The 21861-nt window shown below is 30.3% G+C and overlaps 1 protein-coding gene across 1 annotated transcript in view; it reads right to left on the reverse strand.

The window, feature by feature from the left end:
• MS3_00009341 (uncharacterized protein) overlaps window positions 1-21861 on the reverse strand; it is a 45048-nt gene that overhangs the window by 17658 nt on the left and 5529 nt on the right. Inside the window, exons 6-9 of the mRNA XM_051217701.1 lie at window positions 21318-21385; window positions 19824-20026; window positions 16780-17973; window positions 14208-14260 (exon numbers count right to left, since the gene is read on the reverse strand). Coding sequence (XP_051073958.1) covers window positions 14208-14260; window positions 16780-17973; window positions 19824-20026; window positions 21318-21385 — 1518 coding nt within the window. The remainder of the gene's footprint in view (window positions 1-14207; window positions 14261-16779; window positions 17974-19823; window positions 20027-21317; window positions 21386-21861) is intronic.

Consider the following 21861-nt stretch of genomic DNA (forward strand, 5'->3'; position numbering starts at 1 on the left):
TCTGTACATAATAATAATAAATCTTTAAGAGTTTTAACAGGAAAAGGCAGTGGAAGGATTTTCGAAAAAATAAAGTCACACAAAATATCAATGGTTTTCCTAAGAGGTACATTTGTAAATAAAGTGTTTACATCAAAGGAGCACATTGTCTTTGCCTTTATATCCTTTAAGTAATTAATTAATTCGAATGAGTCAGTCAAAGAATACTTACCATATTGATTTCTGAAAGGGTTTAATAATTTCGCAAGCCATTTTGCAAGGTTGTGTGTAGGTGACCGACACATAGATAGAATTGGACGTAGGGGGGTATTCGGCTTATGAATTTTCGGTAATCCATATAAATTAGGATATGCTGAACCCATAGGTTTTAATAAATTAAACTCATCTTTGTTAATAGCATTCATGTTTAACAGTTTCACAAGATTCGAGTTTACTTTCTTTTCTAATTTACGTAATCCATCAAAGTCAACATCAGCCAAAAATGTGCTTTTATCACTGAGAATGGATTCCATTTTATTTTTGTAATCTGACTTATTCATAATAACAACACCAGATCCTTTATCGGGTTTAAGTATAATAATATCGGCATTATTTCGCAATTCTTTTAATGATTTGAAATGCTGAGAAGTTAATATGCTTCTCTGCTTTGGTCCAGAAGAATGAAAATGATGCGCTATATCCACTAGTTTGGCTTTAAACCAACTTTGATTCTCTATGTTTCACCAAAAGCCCAAACAGCACGAAAACGATTGTTTCACATCCCATTGTGTCTATAAATTTACATGTATGTGTGGAAACACGTACGTAGGGAGGAGCAATCGCGATTTGCAATTAAGGGTGGGTGAACATATACCAAAATGGTTGCAGAATCAGATGAATTCCGATGGTGAAATAAGATCACAGGATAGACAGACATCATCATCCATTGCGAAACATTTGATTGAGACGGGTCATAAGGTTGATATCAAATCAGCATTTGTTGTGTTGTACAAAAGCCTTCAAGGACGTATACTAAGGTTTATTGAAGCCTCGGCTATACGAAAATTGAAACCCCCTTTATGTGTTCAAAAACAATTTGTGCTTACACTTAACCTACCCTGGTAGTACTGATTTACTATCCAGAGTGGTAATCACATTTGTTTTTGTGTACTTTAATATGTTATGACTTACCCTTAACCTGTCTAGTTGACCTTTTAATTTTTCATATATAAATGTTCTTAACAAGTATATGTGTGATCAGATTGTTCGAAATGTATTGCGCAAATATATCACATAATTCTGATAAACTACGTCTTCTCATTGCATTATCGAAATATTACTTTATCGATGAGTTAAGCCTCATATTAAGCTTGAAAAATATATTGGTAATTATTTTCTCATGAAGAATTGTAATACACTAATGAGACAACAGTATGACAAGATAATGCAATTAACAAATGAATTAGCCTACACAGAATAATCAGATTTCCTAACACTGATTAACTACTTATTTATCTGTCAGTAAACATATGAAAAAACCTATAATAAAGTTACCAACAATTTTTTAAAGACACGTTTGATTTTATATTAACTGGTGTATAAACTAATTACGTGTAACCCCTTTTTTTTATAAAAAATATCTCTGTCCAAAGTTAATAACTAATGCGGGAGAAAAACAACAACCAGAACCACTCGACTGGAAAACAGCTTATTCTATTTAGTTTTACACCGGAAATAAATACAAATAATAACTGAGCAAAATGACTAATCAATAAATTGAGTACATCAAAATTAAAATGAATAATTCACTACATTATTCCACATTTTTAAAGTTAAATGAGATAATGTTTGTGATTAAATTTGTTTGGTATTGCAAATACAGAATTCTAGACAGCAAACAAATAACATTTTGAAAATAAAATTTAAAGTACATATATTTGAACCTTTTATACAAAGATATTTAACCTTCAATATGAGAATATATTAGTGGTTTCTGTACAATGTGAACTTCCTCAACGCATGAAATATGAAAATTTCAATTATATAAATAATAAGAGATTATATAGTGATATATTTACTTCCAAGTTAGATATCTTTTTTTCAGTATAGGGTTGTGGCGATTATTAAATTATTAATTGAGATCTTGAACCGATTGATGTTAGACCAACATTGAAAACCTGGAAGCACTGGACGGCCTTTTCGTCCTATTGTGGAACTATTCAGCAGTGCGCATCCACGATTCTGCTCGCGGGATTCGAACCCAGGGCCTTCGGTCAAGCACGTGAACCCTTAACCTATTAGACCACTGAGCCGGCGTCCAACGGTGTTAATGTCTAACCTCAACCAATCCACGAAATTGCCTGACCATTTTCGATTGTTTAATTAGATCTTGGTCAGGCATTACTCTTATATGTAGTAATATTTATTTGCATATATGAAAATATTAAACTAATCAAGACAGTTAATGAGTCAGTGATAACAGTCAAATAAATTGTACAAATAGACATGAAAAGTAAAAAGTACATAACGACAAATGTAGTAATTGTGATAAGTATAATAAAGGTTTAGATCAATGTTTCATAATAAGCAGTAAGTCAAAGACTTGAAAAAGTGGACATTGAAATAACATTCATTAAAAATTATTAGAATTACGTAATAATAAGTGTTGAAATAATTAGGCAGTCAAGCACATATTTGAAAAAGAGTTTGACGAAAAAATATTTTCATATACGCGAATAAATATTATTGTATATTAGAGTAATGCCTGATGAAGATTTAATTGAAAACAATATTATTCGCTCACATATGGCATTCCAATTCACAATATGAGAGTTTTTAATATTCCAATATTCCATTAGTCACTATAATATGATTAAATTTTTACTAATCGTGTATTACGGCAATTACTGGTAACATTTAGACCTCGTTTAAAATAAGTAACAGATTTATTCGTATTTTTGTTCAATCCTTCATTCACATTACTTAAGAGTATAAATTATATTGTAGTGTGATAAAATGGTTATTCAGTCAACTCAAAGTGGCATATAATAGACAACGATTTAATAAATTATAAAAGACGTTTTCTTAAAGTCAAATAGAATGGTTTTTCCTTAATTAGAGTTGAGGAATGTTTTTTTCTAAATAAAACTTTGATTCTTCAAGGTAAATAACTTTTGCTACCTATTATTTTTTCGTAGAAGGGAAAAAAGAAGAAAGGAAAGACGAACAAAGCATTAAAGTCTAAAAATGTTGTGCAACTAACAATAAAAAGCTACGCCCTGAGCATCGAAGTCTATCATATACGACTACAGAATATATATTCAACGTAAAAAAAAAAGAATAAAATCTATTTGCTATGGTGAATAAACAAACAATTCACAATAGTTTCGACATGCGAAATAATCTCTAATTCAAAAAGATTCAGTTAGAACTGCTAATTTAATTTATTAGGATTTGTTGAAAACCAAGTCAATTTTATAAATGCCTAAGTAGATGAATCAAATATTTACAATAGGTTTTTATTTGAGTTATAGATTTTACGAGTTGTTACACCCTGTTAATTAAATAATTTAAGTATTAATTTTGAAATTTCAGCCAATGGATACCTGACAATCTAAGGTTTGAAGATGAGGAAACCTAAAATTATATTTCGGTTTGTTTTGGTTTGACTCGAAATATCGAAGAGATAATGAAGATAAACTTAGTAGTTCTGTGGTTAGAATATATTTTCAGGTACTTTCATCATAAAGTGTTTGTTTCACATCAACACAAAAAAAATTCTTGTGTAATTTACATACTAACAATAACAATTTTAAACTCTAAAATAACTAAGATAACCCAGTATTTATTAACTGTTTTGTTTTGATTATTGTGCATTTAATCGTTTTTCTGTAATACGACCAGGGTTATAACAAGTGAATAATAAATTTTAATCTTAACCAATTAGTTTTAATACACTCGAATGTAAACATTTTCATTATTGATTAGTAACTACTGTTGTTTATCGAATCTCACTCATGACAACTTATAAAACTACACATCTATTATTTTTCAATGATCCAATGGAAACAACTTGTAGGTTCCCATGAAACAAAATAACTTTCAATCAAAATTTAAATAACTTCATCAGTAAAGCCATTGAAATTACAATCATTTAGAAATAAAATGAACCCTGATATATGCTCTATAGAAATCAAATTTTCCAAATCCGGTCCTTGAATAAAATGTCTACTATAACAAAATATCTTACTTGACGATAAAATATGTACCTGTAACAAAAAACCTATGTTCATTCATCTTGCATTTAAAAATGAGAATTCAGATGGAACTGATAAAAGGAATAAAGGAGGGTTCAAAAGAAAATTCTCTGCAGTCCAACTATTTCCAGCACATAACACCAGCCGTTTCTTAAACCAATAAAAAGTGGATCAATACCCATATGACGTCAACTCGATATGTATTTATGAACTTATATGTACCTATGAAAGTAAGCAAATCGGAAAGACTGAAGGAAGGGGGAACTAGAGACTTTCCAAACGCATTCCTTGAAAACTCTGTTTGTAAAGAAGAAAAGTATTGACAAGTGCAATCACTAGACATCTAATAGTTAGTGTATACAACGCGGACATTACAAAGGTGTCTTCTAATACTGTTCATAGTTGTAAAAATGATCTTACTGGTTATCATAGGTTTAATATTGGTATACAACTCATTAGCTTGTGAGATGATGAACATTTTATTAACAACAAAGTTTAGTAATCACGCTATTAGTACGTCAGATCTAAGTTCAGACGTGGTTAAAGCCACAAGGTATTTGTTTCCAAGCATGCTGTTTGTAGTAAAGTTTCCATAGCTGAGAGCGCTCAAGAACACAGTTATATAATTTGGGCAGGAAATGTTCTTCTATTTTTATACTCATAATTCGGAGTTCTATCGGATTTAGAAGACGTACTTAAAGCTACCAGAAGAAATTTCAGTCGTGCTCAAAGAAGTTAATTTTTATGATTTTATAAGGCTATTTTGTTCAGAGCTTCATCGAAATACAGTTGTCCAGTGTTTGTAAATAACCAAATTTGGTTATTTATTCTCTGAAGAAGCGGCTTAAACTAAGTCACGAAACGTCAGAAAATCTAATAATTCTACTCATTGGGGTATTACAAATATATTATTTATTTATAACTGGTGAAAATTGTTTTAAAATCATGAAGATTACCAAATTTCCATATTTACTCAAAACTAAATGTTTCCCAAGGTTTTTGAAGAAGCAGATCATTGAAGAAACGATATAATACCAAATGAATACTTATTTTATTCAAAAAGGTGTTCTACAGTACAAACTGAACACATATTTCAGAAGCACTTGGACCAATTACTATTACTTTGATATCTATGGTCATGCGCTCAACATTTATCGTTAGAATTGCATAGAAAACTTTAGTCCGTTCAATGTCAGTTTATCGACAATTTCATTCTTAAAGCTGTACGATCTTAAATACCACAGCTGTTATGATGACAATTTATACTGTTTGTAAATTATTGGATGCAATCACAATAAGGCTGAAATAAAACAAACATAATGTGTTATTCCTGATGTAACTCTGAGGGCAGATAGTTAGAATGATTGATAATTAACCTAGGACAGATACTGAATCCAATTGGTAATTAATAGTTATGAAAGTAAGACGATAAGCTTTATTATCAGATCTAATCTAAACAACTTGATAAAGCGAATAAATCGTTCTGGATTAAGAATACGATAGGGTAATGGTTTGCAAATTTAAAGACTACGTCTAAAGTAGTACTAAGTGCTAAATAAATTTTTGTGTACTTATACATCTAGTTTCTTCATGTATATGACAGAGGGTTCAGCAAAACTAACAAAACAGGATTATTTTATCCTTGTTAGGCTTATAGTTGTTTTTTAGATATCTATGAATGACAAATGTGATCAAGTAAAATGACCAATGTTCACAAAGTACATTATTACTACGCACATTATTCACCCTCATTCCCTCATTTTGGCCAAGTATGATGTTGCTTTCGTATATCTGTTTAAGTTTACGTTTTCCTGTTTCAGTGTCAATCAAGTTCAATAGTTTTTGTCATCAACAACTATATAAAATGTTTTGATTGACAAAACTGAATGTATAGTTTTAAGAACGAAATAATCAGGTTATTAGTACCGCTCTCACGCTTCATTTTTCATTAAACGCTTGAAATTTATTGAAAAAAAAAGAATTTTGTCATGTTTTAGTTAGTCATTGAAGCGAACTAAAATCCAATTTTGTGTTGGAGACACATAAGTGATAAATAATAATCTTGAGTATTTAAATACTTGTTTTATTTCCATATACCACGTAAAGAACTTGTATATATAAATTAATAAACTCAGATAGTATCCACACGAAAATTTTAGTTTTCAAATTATAAACTTGAGATACAACAAAATATAACAAGTTAAATTTACATTTGAATGACTGAAATCGTTAATGTTCCCTGTGTTATTGATATGATATTCATAATTTTGGATATAACACCTTAAGAACAAGCATTTTTCTACGCTAACAGATTTAAAATCATAATGTTCTCACAAATATCTAAAGGATGTTACAGTCAAATAATTAATAAAAATATATGATGTGTTTGCAATTAAGAGCAGTAAAAGAGAACTTATTTTCAAGGCATTTGTTGACAAAGTTCTAGTCTTCATATATTTATTATCTTTGTCGAATAAACAAAAAATCTTACCTTCAATGATCTCATCTCATGCACCAAAAGTTATTTTTAACATTTGTAAAATATATTGTTTCATTTGATGAACAAAAACTAGGGATTTAGTGCAATGCGGATAATTTTTGTCTGTTAGTCATGTTCTGTTACTAAGCTTTCTATCGTTTTATGTAGCTGTCCTGTCATTCGTGGATATGTCAAACATAAACTTCCAAATTGGGTCACTTCACTGTGCATTTATCTTTACTTGTACTTGTGGAGCAGATTACACTGGCCAAACTAGCCGAGAGCTTTCCAAATACATCTACAAACATTATCCTACATGGTTTTCGAGCTGATGTAAAACAATTAATAGTTCATTATCACTATGGGTTTGTGGAGATTATTAAGTTTTTGATTGAGATCATGAATCGATTGATGTGAAACCACCGTTGAAAATCTGAAAGCACTGGACTGCCTTTTCGTTCTAGTGTGGTACTCCTCAGCGATGCGTACCCACGATCCTGCTCGCGAGGTTCGAATTCAGGGCCTATAGTCCCGCGCGGGAACTCTTAACCTCTATCCCACTGAGCCGGCATCCATGTCAGGTAGAGGTAGGCATCTACCTCAGTACAATGAAAGATCGTTTCGCGATTTCGTGGGTTGGCTGAGGTTAAACATTAACACCGTTGGTTGTCCGCTCAGCGGTCTAAAGTTTAAGCCTTCGCGCATGTGACCAAAGGCCCTGGGTTTGAATCTCGCGAGCGGGGTCGTAGATACACGCAGCTGAGGAGTCCCATAATAGAACGAAAAGGCCGTCCAGTGCTTTCAGATTTTCAATGGTGGTTTCACACCAATAGGTTCATAATTTCAATCAAAAACTTAATAGTTCATTAATGAAACATCTTGTAAGCTCTGATCACACTATCCAACTTGACAGATCTCTTATAATCTGTACAGTCAAATGATTCAACTCAAGAAGTGTACAAATCAATAAATTGTGCACCGCAGGAGTGTTAGCAATGCATTTTCTCAAACTTGAACTTTGTGTGCCAAATAGACACATGCGAGCCATCATTCTTCTATGGCATTAGCACCTTACCTTTAAAAACAGTAATTTGACTGGTAATACATTCTTCTAATGTTTTGGAACTTTCACTTTTAACCATTCATCATTATCACTTACACGTTTGTGATTGATTCTTCATTCATCTGAGAGACATCAAGTGAACGATTATGTTTGACACAGTTGGTTTCACCCTAATATTTTTCTTTGGATTACCGAACGTTAATCAATATTCTCTGACGAATGATTGGATGTTATCGTCCTTCTACTTTTTATTAGACTATATCAACTGCGGATTAGCCGTAAATATGACTGTACACCTTGAGTAAGTGATATTTTAGTAAACAAATTTCCTTTGCTAAATTGTCTATAATTCTTCTTTAATGATAACATGGGTTACGTTCGATGTTAATCATGAATCGAAAGGTCAAATATCTCCTTGTTTATTAGTAGTTGAAATGCTTTGTGAAGAAATAAGACAAGGGAAAAGTAAAGCCTACCAATCTGTAATGGATGGCGATATACGGAGCTTTTAAAGTGGTACTTTGATACTCTAAAAATTGTTTGGTTTATGATTTTTGTAAAGTAATTATGTAAGCCACCCAGAAGTAATAAACGTATGACCTGGCAAAAACGTCAATCGCTTAACGACACCTAATTATATAAGAACAATGAGGTGAAACGAAGAAAACGAATATCCAAGGAATCAAAATGCTGATGGGATGAATGAAAATGCGAAAAAGATGGAATACCAAGAATGTCACTCGAAGGATAAATAAATGGAATTGTTGAACAAAATGTATCAAATAATATTAGAATTTAGAGTGGTAGGAAACGACAAACAGTTATTATATCTATTCCACTTTAGTCGATTTTGTGGCATTTTACCCGACGTCCCCAAAATTGGAAAATGATTGCGAGGACTAAAGTTATGGTATGCACATACTAACCTAGTCTTACATTAAAAAGCCCTAACCATCTATGTGGGTAGAGATTAGGAATACATAACACACTACTCAACCAACATGATCACTGAAGACTCATAAATCCGTCAACTGATTTTTTTAATTTCAACCCAATGATCTTAGCACTGGCTACCCGCTATCTCAACATAAATAAGTAGTACTCCCAATGCATCTGATGTAAAATACTTTCAATCTGCCTTTGCTTTCTATTTTGACTGATCCTCTTTCATAAATGCAAACCTTACCAGAGTTGATTCTTAGCAGTACACTATGTCCCTAAGAAGACAGAAGTCTTACTCGAACCAAATAGGTTGCGATTCAGTAAAACCCAGAAGAGGTTACTGAAGTCATGAGAAGTCTTCTTCAGCCATCAGGCAACAAAGGATGATGAGTAATTAAGTGCTCAATACTATTAACTACTTCACTCCAATGATCAATCTTAATATCAACACAATCCAATCCTGAAGCAACATTCCAAAACTTTACTGGTTATTATCAAGCCTTTCAAAATTCTTAGCTTTTTGATAACATCTACATCAGGCAAAACTACATCATTTGGCTTCACCAACAATGAAAATTAACATAGAGTGTACACATAAGTAACAACAAGATATGTCATTTTTCATGTTAATACGGTTTAAATAGCATATAAACAGAGCTAATCGTAACAATTACGTTTACCGACCATTTCTCTAATACATTTAGTTACAAAGAATTTCATGTAAAAATATTTAGTACCAAGTAAAATGGACAATTTAGATGAATTTTATTTCAGATTTGGAAGTGCAAAAAACCGTATACGATTTCGCAATATAAACACCACCCAATTTTAAAAGTTCAAGTTAAAAATTCTGAATGTAAGAGGATAACGAAATACTTCGTTTTTAACAAATATTACTCACTAGATTTCTAATTTTCACCAAAATTCACCAATCAAGACAATATACATTACATATTAGCACGTTTTATGTCACATGTATAATATCCATGGCTCTTGCTTCACAGTTATCTATTTCGCCAAGACAGTATTACGAATAAGTTAACACAAGGAATATGCAATGTAATGAAGACAAAATTAAGTTAACTAAAAAATTAATTCAAACATATCCACTTATCAGAATGATAATTGTCATAAAGTTATTATCTTTTATGCATTAATTATTTAACTCTTTATGAGATAGATTATCTAAAATAATACATTTGTTCTTAGAGACTTAAAATCGTTAGAAGAATACTATAAAAATACAATGAACCGGTTTGCATTGAAGAACTGATTGAATATCTTCCATGCATGTAACAAAAGTGAATACTACTTACTTCTTTGACAGCATGATATACAAGAACCCATACTAAAATATTTCCAATAACGAACGTTGAAAATTAACTAGAGTTTATAATATAGACTTTTGATTTTTTCAAACTTTCATGAAACATGATATTCAATTTAACGAGCACATCTTGCATGAGTTTATAGTGTATGAATCGACGGAATTATTGATAAAAATTACTGAGTTAAATTACTTAATTCCATGTAATTTGATCATTTTACTTTTTAACTTAAGTATAATGAAGGCAGTTATTTAAATTGTGTAACAAAAATGCAAATCTACTAGTTAAGGTAGACGGAAAATAATTATTTTCCTACAGACATATGATTTAAATAGTGTATACAATTCACTTGAGTATGTGAATATATATGCATTTTTTCTTTCTCAGAAAGCCAGTTAAATTTACCAATCAGAACTCAATGGCATTAGTCTAGTCTATGTGGGCAATTAAAAGAGCATTTGGAAGGGTGAATTTTACAAAGTAGAACAGAAGCAAAGCAAACAACCAGGAGGTAAGTATATATCAAGGTTATTCTAATGAAACAAAGGCAGGAAGTGAATATATCTGTTAACTAACAATTTTTGATATAATGAAAAACAATAATCTCTACTACTTGTAAAATATAAGAAGTGCTAACAAAAATAATAAAAATAAGTTAAATATGGTAGTAATCGTTTTTTTTAGTTAATTATTTCTTATTTTTCAATCTCGATAAGTTCTCTAGGTAGAATTATACATATATTAACAAAACATTATAGTACGCTTAATAAACGAATCAAATACAAATGTTTGTATGTATTCTATATTCATCTCATAATGCTTTACATTAAATTGTTAATTGGATATGTGATCAAATAATAGAAGGAAGCTATGAAAATAATTAAAACTAACCCTATTTTGTCAAGTCATTAATTTACACTAAGCATAATAAATGTATTTGAAGTAAAAATTAAATGTGGCTGACAAATAGATTGATCTTAACGAGATAAACGTATTTTCGCAAGCTGTCTCCCCAGTAGTGGATAACTACGTGACAGTTGCTAAATTTTCAATATGAAGTTGTGATCAACGAGCTCGCTTACATATCACATGAATTAGTAGATTTATTCATTTGAGAATATGGAAAAATCATCCATTGATAGAGTGATAAACTGTTACTAGGTTTTAGTATCATATTAATGACAAAGGACACTGTCAATATAACTACAAAAGTTACCAATTTTCTGTATACACTTTAAGTTTCACAAGGTTAAAACGTAGTATATTTTTCAATAAACCATAAACAAATTCGAAACCAAATGATTAGGCTGTCTTTAGTACTTTAATTTTCAACATGATAATCAATTCCTGTTAGTAACAAAGGTAACATATCTATAAACTGCTAGACGTTAAGATAATCCTAAAAAAGAAAAGCCTCGGTACCAATTCAATAAAGTAACGAACAAAATAGCATATGATATAGGATTGTGTACAGATTCATTTTATCTAAGGGTTAATTTGTAAACAAGCACTCAGTTAAAGATAAATAAGTTGTGCTCATCAAACTTCTACCATTTCTTAGAAATGCATCATCTTTCGCCAGACATGTCACTGCTGATGGAAGCATGTTAAGGTATGAATTATAGCAAATTTGTTAAAATTAATGAGTGTTTTGGCTAGTAAACACAAATTAGAAAAATAATACTGACTTAGTAATAACGAGAAGTGCTGTGAAAACAATTTGCTCATACAATATGAATATTTAATGAGTATGACTAAGTGTTAGTCATTCGTAGTAGAATTTTTTTCCCAGCCCATATTCATAAAATATGAATTAATTAGGACAGATTTAAAAAATGACGCTGAAACATACGTGTATAGTAATACGAATGACAATCCCATAAGCTTTGTGCAACAATTTGTTGCATCACTAACGAATCACCGTTTGTTTACTGAAATTATTATGATTTAGGAAATATACATATCTTCACTCGAACTGTAAAGTACAACGTTTTCGTGCAATCTTGTGGACTACTCATCAGTAGTTTTTAAAAAAAACTATACAATCGACGAATAGATGTGATTTTTCTACAAGCAGGCATATGAGTAGTAATAACTGAGAGACCATGGAAACAGTAAAGCTATAGCTTGTACATAACCAAGCTAAAAAAATTTGGTCACCACAGTATTCTACTGTCTAATTACAGATGTAATATTCTAAATCTAGATAGTGAGTAATAAACATGTCTAGATAGACTGCTATCACAATATGACGTAACAAAATGCATGACATTCAGTAGAAACAGATATTAGATCAACTGTTATTAAAATGAGAAAATATCACAAGGATCGTAACGCGTTCCAACAATTTTAACAGTGAGACACTAACTAAGACGTAATATTTTCATAATAACACAGAATAATCAAATCAAAAGACTAACACAAAGATAATTGTAGTGCATTTTGTTATGTAGAAAGTATGGAACAAATAATTGTGAAATTCATCATAGATAGTTAAATAATGACGTACTTTCAAACCAACGATAACAGCTTTCATGGATCGCTTTATTTTATCCTACAGAAAAACCCAATATTCTTTAAAATAAAACGATACATACACTTCGTGTGTTTTTCAGGTTACTCAGCAAGCAATCATCTTTTTACTATCGTTTTATTGATATAAGTGATAACTATCTGTCAGTCGTTATCCGTAAAATATATATGTTATTTCTTTTTGAATTTCCTATAATACGTATTCATGAGCCTTAAGGAAATTTGTCTTCATATGTAAATTTTCCTGTAACGTTAATCTCATAAATATTGATATGAAGTTGATGATACTAAAATTTCAGTAATAACGGCCATAAAATGTGCCTTTTTGACACAGTCTACGGATACGTTGGAATGAGGTGAAGCCACTATGAGTGTCAGCGAAGACATGTAACGTAACAGTTTTAAAGTGAATTTTATCCAGTTACAAGTAACAATTTGTGATTCATGAAAATGTGATGTTCATCAAGATATATCCATTGTATAGGCATATTGCTGCGCTTCAGACATAAAATAACTCAGGAACTGAAATCCTAGCAAGTCTAATTTTATAATGACATCTTTTGTTTTCACATACTGACTATTTGATACCTAATTAGATTTCCAAATGAGTTACTTTGAAGGTTATATGTGACAAAATATCAGTCAGTTAAAGATCTCTACAAAATGTATTCAGTTGAAAGTAAGACAAAAAATCTTATACGATATAGTTCACCAATAATACCTATTCTTCGTTCTGAAAAAAGGGTATATGTCGACCATATAACGCCTTTATAATAGACAGTCGGTACTATCAAACGGACAGCGCAACGATGACGGTTTAAAAATGTCTGGTGTACACGCAACATTCCCAGTAATTTTAGGCAAATATATGTTGCACTTAATGAAACCCTTACAGATTAAAGTTTGTGACTGTCTGAAGAGAACCTTATGCAACAAACCATGAGTTAAGCTAACTTATTAAGTAATTATAAATCAACGTATAAGTTCGGTTTTAATATTATTTACACAGCAGTGATGTTTATTAATTATACGGTTGAAATGTAATATTTTAAAGTCTCTAGACATTATATGGTTGTCTATTGATATTCTACAACGGTAATACCCAAAGCATACTTGAAAATCTTGTATGGGTCAACGCAAAGTCAAAAATATTTTTACACCAGAAAGGCATAAGAGGTCTCTACAATTTGCCGAGAGAAAAATCGTATGATGTCTTTTTCCACGAATATTCTTGACAATCAGCCTTGTTGTGCTATGAAATGTGATCAGTAAGAAAAAGGATGGTGTTGAACGACCATACAATTCAAAATATTCTCCTAAACTGAATGACACGAGAATTTCGCATTCATAAGTGGATAAGTTTTGTGTAAACGTTATTAATTCTAGTGATGATGAGCGCATCTATATTTAAAACTTTGTGAAAAAATTTGTTGGACCTTATAGATTTTTACTTCCTGAACAATTATGTAAATGTTTGTTCGATAAAAATAGCTAGAAAATCACTTGCCAGCTTACATAAAACATGAAGTTGAATTAGTGAAGAAAGCATATTATTTAAAATACGATCTCACTGAAATATTGCAAGAAAGATATAACTAGTTTTAGTGCCAATTAATGAACAGACCTACCATTTTTACTCTTCAAGTCATGGGCTTCTTCTTCAAGAGAAAGATCTTCCGTGCTGAAGCATTGAAAACAATTAATTTACTTTGATTACATTAGCTACTTACAAGTAGGTAAATCATATAAGCATTCAAAATATTTTCAAACTGGGATGTGCACAGATTATTATTAATATGGATGATGTGTTGTTCATACTGAATTTGTTAATACGAATATACCTAAAATATTTATTACAAAAAATACATCCTAAAATAAGGTTTTAATTTCTTTGTTAGGTTTGTACTGTTATTAGTCTATTCACTTACCAATTTATTTAGCTGATATTAAGAATGAACTAAACAATCAATTAATTACATTAGTTCACAAACTAGAAGAAATTCATTGCTAAATTATTGAAAAAAATTCACTCTCTCACAATCGTACTTCTAGTCAATCGTTTTACAAGCACATGGAAGCATGCGTTAATGGTTCCAGTTTTCCTCTGTAGATATTAAGTACCTAAAGCTAATTTTCATCTATCTTAAGTAAATCCAGCAAGTCATATTGGATTTCATGATTTGGAGTTGAACACTGAAGTAAATTAAATCACTTGTAAACCTTATTTTCTCATAGGTGAGAGATGAATATCAGAAAATACCTAGTATGTTGAAAAACATAATTTTTAAATTGTAAATGAAACACAAACTAATATCTTCCGTGGCTTATGAAAAATCCTAAAACCCCCAACAAATGAACTACAGTAGTCCTTTAATAACTTAACGCTTAAATTTGTTTAACAATTTTTCCTTGATGGAATATTAAAGTGAATTTAAACTTTTCATTTAACCAGTATTTGGTTGTCACATAAATGAATAAGTAAACACCGTTCGTACCTGAAGCCGAGCTTTTAAGTCTAGTGCTAAAAGATGTTATATATTGAGAATGAACTTGAATACTTTAGAACTGTTCGAACTGTGACTCGGGAAACTGAATAACTACTTTCAGATGACTAATTACGATAAACAAATCATTTCAAGTAATTTGCTTCAAAGCTGTAAGTTTTTCAGCTATTTAACATATAAACAAGTGAATATTTTCAAATGATGTGTTACGATATGATTATTAATAATTAAATGGAATATATTTACATGATAATCATAAGACATTTTCTTAAAACAATTTGGTCATGGAAGCGAAATAGTCTAATTGATTTTACCAAGGCGTCTTTGTTTGTTATCAAAGTACTTAAATTGGTAATTGAAAAATACAATTCATTGAGTATCACTATGGTGACAGTATGACCTCATATGATTCATATGGGCAAAAATACATCTGCCACTTATTTCTCTTCGTACATTCCACATAAAACTGTTCTATTAAGGTATTTTTAGTGAAATAAAGTTTCTACTCATAATTTCCGTTTTATCATCTTTACACATTTATGCTAATTGTTTTGTGATTTAAGATGGAAAATTATTTGAAATGGTATATTATGTTAAGGCAATCAGTAGTGAGCTCAAAGAAAATAAATTATAATTACCGCCTTTGAATAGTTTCTATTTATTTATGGATAGCCACTTTGACAGATTGACTGACAAATGTAAATATATATCAATTAGTAAGGTATGAAAAGTTTGCATACTATGTTCGATAAGAAAAATAAACTCCATGTAATAATGATAATGCTAAAAAAATAACATGAAGTATCGTAGTCATGTAAATAACCTAAACCATGGATATAACTAGCTGTATATTTTTATCGGACATCTCATAAAAATATAAATTAAGATCAGTAAGGAATAGACTGAAGTATAAGAATGAACCATTTAGGTAAACAGCCACCCTTGAGGGAATGGGCTCATAACTGGAGAATTAACTTTACTAGAGTGTGTGTCTCTGTATGATCACTTTATAAGCTATATGTATTATTTTTTAATTGTTTCTCCTTTGATTTCCAATCATATGTATTTTTAAGTAAACTTTAAAAGTGACAAAATGCTATGCACATTTTCATTGGTTTGTTTTTTAACATATTTTTTTTACAAAGAAATAATTGCTTTCGTAAACCCCTTTCTTTAATGGCAAAATAAACGAGCGATCATTTTCTAGTAATTCTATGAATCACTAAGGTTTGTTCTAATTCGATGTTAGTTTCATTAAAAAACGGTTTTGATTTTGGCGTTATTAGTAAATTCATTTTTGTTAATACTCAATCAGATAAGAAGAGTGCACGTTGAAATTTTTTGCATTTTTAAGATGTTGAACTGACGTTAAAGCCCTTGTGCTTAATGTCACTTTTCATCTATCAAAATGAATAATCAATTTTTTATCCTGTGTTTTTTCTTAATAATGAAATCATATCATCCAAAATAATTTATGCCATATGGAAGTTTCTTTACTATCTGTGAGCAACATGGACCATGAAGGACCAGAAAAGGCACTATATAGATGAAATAAAGGTTCATAAGTACCTATGAATACTTCAAGTATTTCAATCCATATAAACATAAATCGAAGTAGCTCAGCTGAAAATCAAGTTATAAGCATACCACTGAATATGACAGTAATCTTATTATTTTGTGACCCGTTAGCGCTTACCGTATGGATGAAGGAGAAGAAAGAGATGTGTTGAAGGTGCGTTGAATATCGCTTGGTTGAACAGAATAAAATCCGTCATTTTTATTTACTTCGATACTAGTTGTTAAGTCGAAACTTGTGTCACTACCATCAAATTCTTCTAAACTGTCATTCAAATTCAAGGATATATCTGTGCTGTCATTGAACTCGTATGTTTTTCTGTTTTGGGCTGGTTGTATATTTATATGGCTTTTATTGAATGTAACAACCTGTTCTGATGTTGCACTGTTGTCCTGTAAATCAGATATAGTAGTCTTATCAGAAGACGGAGACGAAAAACATGCTGTGGTAGCTAAGTTTGGAGTTGTTAATGAACTTGGATCAAGTTTTATGTGAGATTTATGTTCCACATTTTTTACATCATATTCATTCTGACCTTTAGTAAGTTCTGGACTATGGGTAAGTCGTAAATCTGTAGACGAAAGTAGGGAAGCAGTCAATTCACTACTTTTGATGGATGAATTCAGGTTGGTACATTTACTTATCTTTGTAAGGTGATATTGATTACATGGAAACATTGAAGTAGCATTTTTACCTTCGAACGTTTTTGACACTGTATTTTTTATTCTTTGCTTAGGATTACTGTCAAAGTTCATCCATTTGCTGAATTTGTCTGTGAATTTTGATCTTTTCTTGGCAGACATTCTCCAAGAATAACTAACATTCCTTAATTTGCTTAGAAATAGCTTTCTTCTCATTCGTAGTTCATTGATTTTAGAAATTTGTTTAGGTGTTGATGTTGGAACACTCAGAGACTGAAACTTCTGTATTGCTTTTTTACCTTCAGAAAAATCTTGCTTCAGTGCGAAAATCTTGCTTGGTTCCTTACTTAGATCAAAATTGAAATGATCTCTTGTATCTTCTTTCTCCTCATAATTTTCAGAACCAGTATCACCAGAGGACATTGATCTAGCTTTAAGAAGCATTTCATCAGTTTCATCATTCTCATTGGATCTGTTTTGACCATCCTGATAATTCGCAGTTGATTTATGATAAACTGAATCTCTATCCAACAGATTAGGATAGTTAGATATATGCAAATTAGCTGACGTGTTACTAACTATGCCGGAATTCAAAAGACTTTCTGGCAGGTTAGTCAAATGAATTGTGGCTGCACACCTATCGTGTTGTTCCATTGTTTCCTTGGATGGAAATCTGATAAGAAAATTTAAAATCACATAAGTATCAAATGAAACCAGGGTAAACTTAAAAGAATATTTTTTGTATAGAAAGCTGAATTCTAGTTCGACATGTGAAAGGTATTTTATAACTATCAGATAAATACATCACCTTTTTGTACTACTTGTATTTCTGTTATTTACGTCCTCTCAATTTAAATGAATAGACATTTCTTTAATGTATATAAAGGTATCGCCTTATTCGTACTGGTTTTATAGATCACCTAAACAGTTTGGAACACTCATCATTATGGAGATGTGGCCAAAATTTATGGATCTTTTTATGAACTCCTTAATATTTTTGACAGACATCACTATTGTTCTTGCAACAGACTAAAAACGAAACCTTAATTTCATAGAAAAACAATGTTCTAACTTCTAATATATATTCTTTAAATAATATTTATTTTTTCAGACTTTTAAGCCATGATATGAAAGCTTTATATTTTCATTTAGAAGCGTACAAATACATGTATCGCTAAGATATATATATATATATATATATATATATATATATATTACACAGTAGTAAACTTTTTGAATACGACAAACTGACTGTCGTTTTTGAAAGATCTTGTTTTTGAATTTTTGTATTTCATAAACTTTTAGCTTTTAAACAGTTACAGTTCAACTATCTGATAATTTATTTGATTATTTTATACTGAAATAATAATTCGTTCATTATTAGATCAACGGAATTTTCAATCATATATATATATATATATATATATATATCTTATTACTAATATTTGTGATCTTGTACAATGTATCCACAATGAAGTTACTTTTCATACAAATGTAGGAGTAATCATACAAAGAATATTGATCATTTTGAAAAATGTCTGTTTTAATAAATATTATGATGTTAGTAACTAATAAAGTGTTCTTTAATATAAATGATAATTTTGTGAATAATAATTCATTATTAAAGGTGCTTAAACGTCTACAGTAATTTTGTTAGAATACATTTTCTACATTTACAGTATAAAAAGTTGGAAAAGTAATGATATAAAATTATTGCATATTATAATAGTTAATTGTTGTAAAATTCATCTTAAAAAAGGAATACTTTAAAGAAATAAACAGTAATGGTGAAAGGATTGAATAATTCGAGTCATTATTATTTACCAAGTCACTTGCATCAAATGATTCATATTGATTAGAAAAGAAATTGGGAGGAATTAAAATATCCAATCAGAAAACAACAAGAAACTTAACAGTTTTGATTACATTAGTTTTTGCCCCCATTAATCAATATAAAAAAAGATTAAATGTATAACCTAACAAAAAAAATTATAAGGCCACTTAAACAGTAAGTAGATAACGAATTAAAAGAAAACAGTTACTTACGTTTCGAACTTCTTAATTTTATACTTTTTATAAAATGTTTTGGTTTTTATTACCGAATCAACTAAAAGTTTAACACCTCCGTTAACATAACTCGGGTAATATGTTGTATGAATTCCTTAAATATACTAACAGGTCATGAGTCTATCAATAAACGAAGATTACAATCCATCTGATCTAATTTAGGACAAATTATTGGATTTATTTTGTATAAAAGAATCTAAGTGTGCTAATAGTTGTTGCTGAACACATAGTGAACGATTGTCATATATAGTTTCAGAATAATCAAAAATATGTCGTGAAAAATTATTGTAATAACTTATCAGCTGGATTTATTTATGAAATACTATTAAAAATACCTAATGTTAGGTATGACGGATTCTATGCAACTTAACATTGAAATTTATTAATAACTGGAAGATATGGATCTTAGCTGTTGTGAATCAAATATAACGATATAAAAACAGCTTTCCCTCTTACCTATTCATACGATTACAGAAGAAATTCAATAATTCTACTCTATGTAGATAATCAAAGCAAGTTTTTTCATATTCTTCCACTTGTATAGTTTGTGTACTTTGATCCACAGTCAATGATGATAGACTATCATAAAGCTGTTGACAGGTGTGTTGTTGTTGGTCGGAATGCTGGTGGTCGTGACCATTAAATTTCTGAGAATATATCTGATAAACGGAATTAATAAAATAAGGGTAGATTGACGGAGGGTTATAATAAGAAGTATTTCTCTTCAGGAAAAACAGTTTCATCCACTGATGATTAGTATTAGGTTGTGCTGTTAAATTTTTAAAACTGTGACGTAATATCATAATGGATTATTGTTTAATTATCAGGTTACTAGAATTGTCTTTTACATCACCTACAGAAACAGCATGACGTGGAATAAAAATAACGTTTATTTGGGATTACATAACTAAACTCCAGCATCTTATAAAGACATAGACCATTAGCTAACAGTTTGATGCTTGACTTAAGTGCCATTGTTATTATATTTAGCTGATTGGTTGATTTAAATTTCCAATCAAGTGATGTATTTATGGTAAATAGATTTTTGAATTGTTCATTTGTATTGAAGTGTATTGAGGTCAATGCAAAAGAGCGGTTGTGGAGTGCAAAATAATATTTTGATTGCTGTTATTATCGTTAATATTAAAAGGTAGTTTTAAAATCAATAAACATCAGTTCAATTACTATATAACGACCAACAATAATTTATTTATCGATAATTGTAAATAGTAATTTAACATAACAAAATACTACAATGTCAAATGTAGAAAAGAGTCTGTTTATAAATTGAGAATAATCTGGTTTTCCTAATGAGATAATTTTCAGTAAAATATCATTTACATAAACGAGTAAAACAAAACATAAGACAATTTGAAGTCTCATTTTTCTTACTGATATTTTCTATGAAATTAAAGAATATGTATGATCAAAACGAACTACAGGATTCTGTTTAAAGTTCCTGAAAAACCTATGTAATTACATTCTACTAATATGGTCGTTCTTGTCTTAAATTTGCACGTAATGGTGATAACATTTATTGAAAACTGCAGAATGCAGTATTTCTGCTTAGCACTTTCTACAGTATAGGTTTGAGATGGTTTGATTTCTGTTCCCATACTTGTGCACACAACCAAAACAAAGGAGTAAACAATGACAAATTTAAGGTCAATAAGAACCAATCAACGTCGAGGTGTACAGAACAAGCTGTGAAACACATATGGAGAAATTCGAACGCTTCACTTCTATCTGAAGTTTGTGCTGATGATGTCGTTCAGAAGAACGATGGAAACTCCACGACCAAACCATCCAGCTCAGAGAACAAAACTCCAGTAAAATCATCCACCTGAGCTACAAATCTCCACCATCTCAAGATTTAAACACTGTGTAAATAGAACATGATTTAATATGTGCTTAGCAATAATAAGAATAATTATTAAGGCTTCGACTTACCATTTTGTCATCAGAATTTTGAGTTTTGAATGGCTGTACATACTTTCCATATGATGTAGTTAGAATATCTGTAAATAAGACAAGATATATGAATCGGGTAAATAGACAGCATTTTTGCAAGTTAGAAAATAATAATACATTACTAATCAGTTGAGCATACTATTGCTTGTTTCTTAGCTCAGATGTCTTTTTGTCGGTGAGCAGATAGATGTTACGTTGAATACATAAAGATTTTAGTTGTAACGTCAAATCTAGCAGTCTTTTTATGTAATGCATAGCTATATCACTTCAACTGGTCAGTTAGTATTCTCAATGTACTAATCTCTATAAAAAGTGTGTCTCATGCTTGATAATTATTTATTCATAAGTATTTTTCTTAATAGATTTTGAGTTTGATTGTTGAAATACGTTAGCATTTCATGGGTATACTCTAAAGTTCTAAATCATCTCGCGTAAAATTTAAGATGGAAATATTTGTCAGTAAATGACACATTGTTACCGATAAAGTTACTCCGTGTTGATAGTCAGACAGTTACCCATAGAA

Source organism: Schistosoma haematobium, chromosome 1 (assembly GCF_000699445.3).
Source record: "Schistosoma haematobium chromosome 1, whole genome shotgun sequence".
Lineage (NCBI taxonomy): Eukaryota > Metazoa > Platyhelminthes > Trematoda > Strigeidida > Schistosomatidae > Schistosoma > Schistosoma haematobium.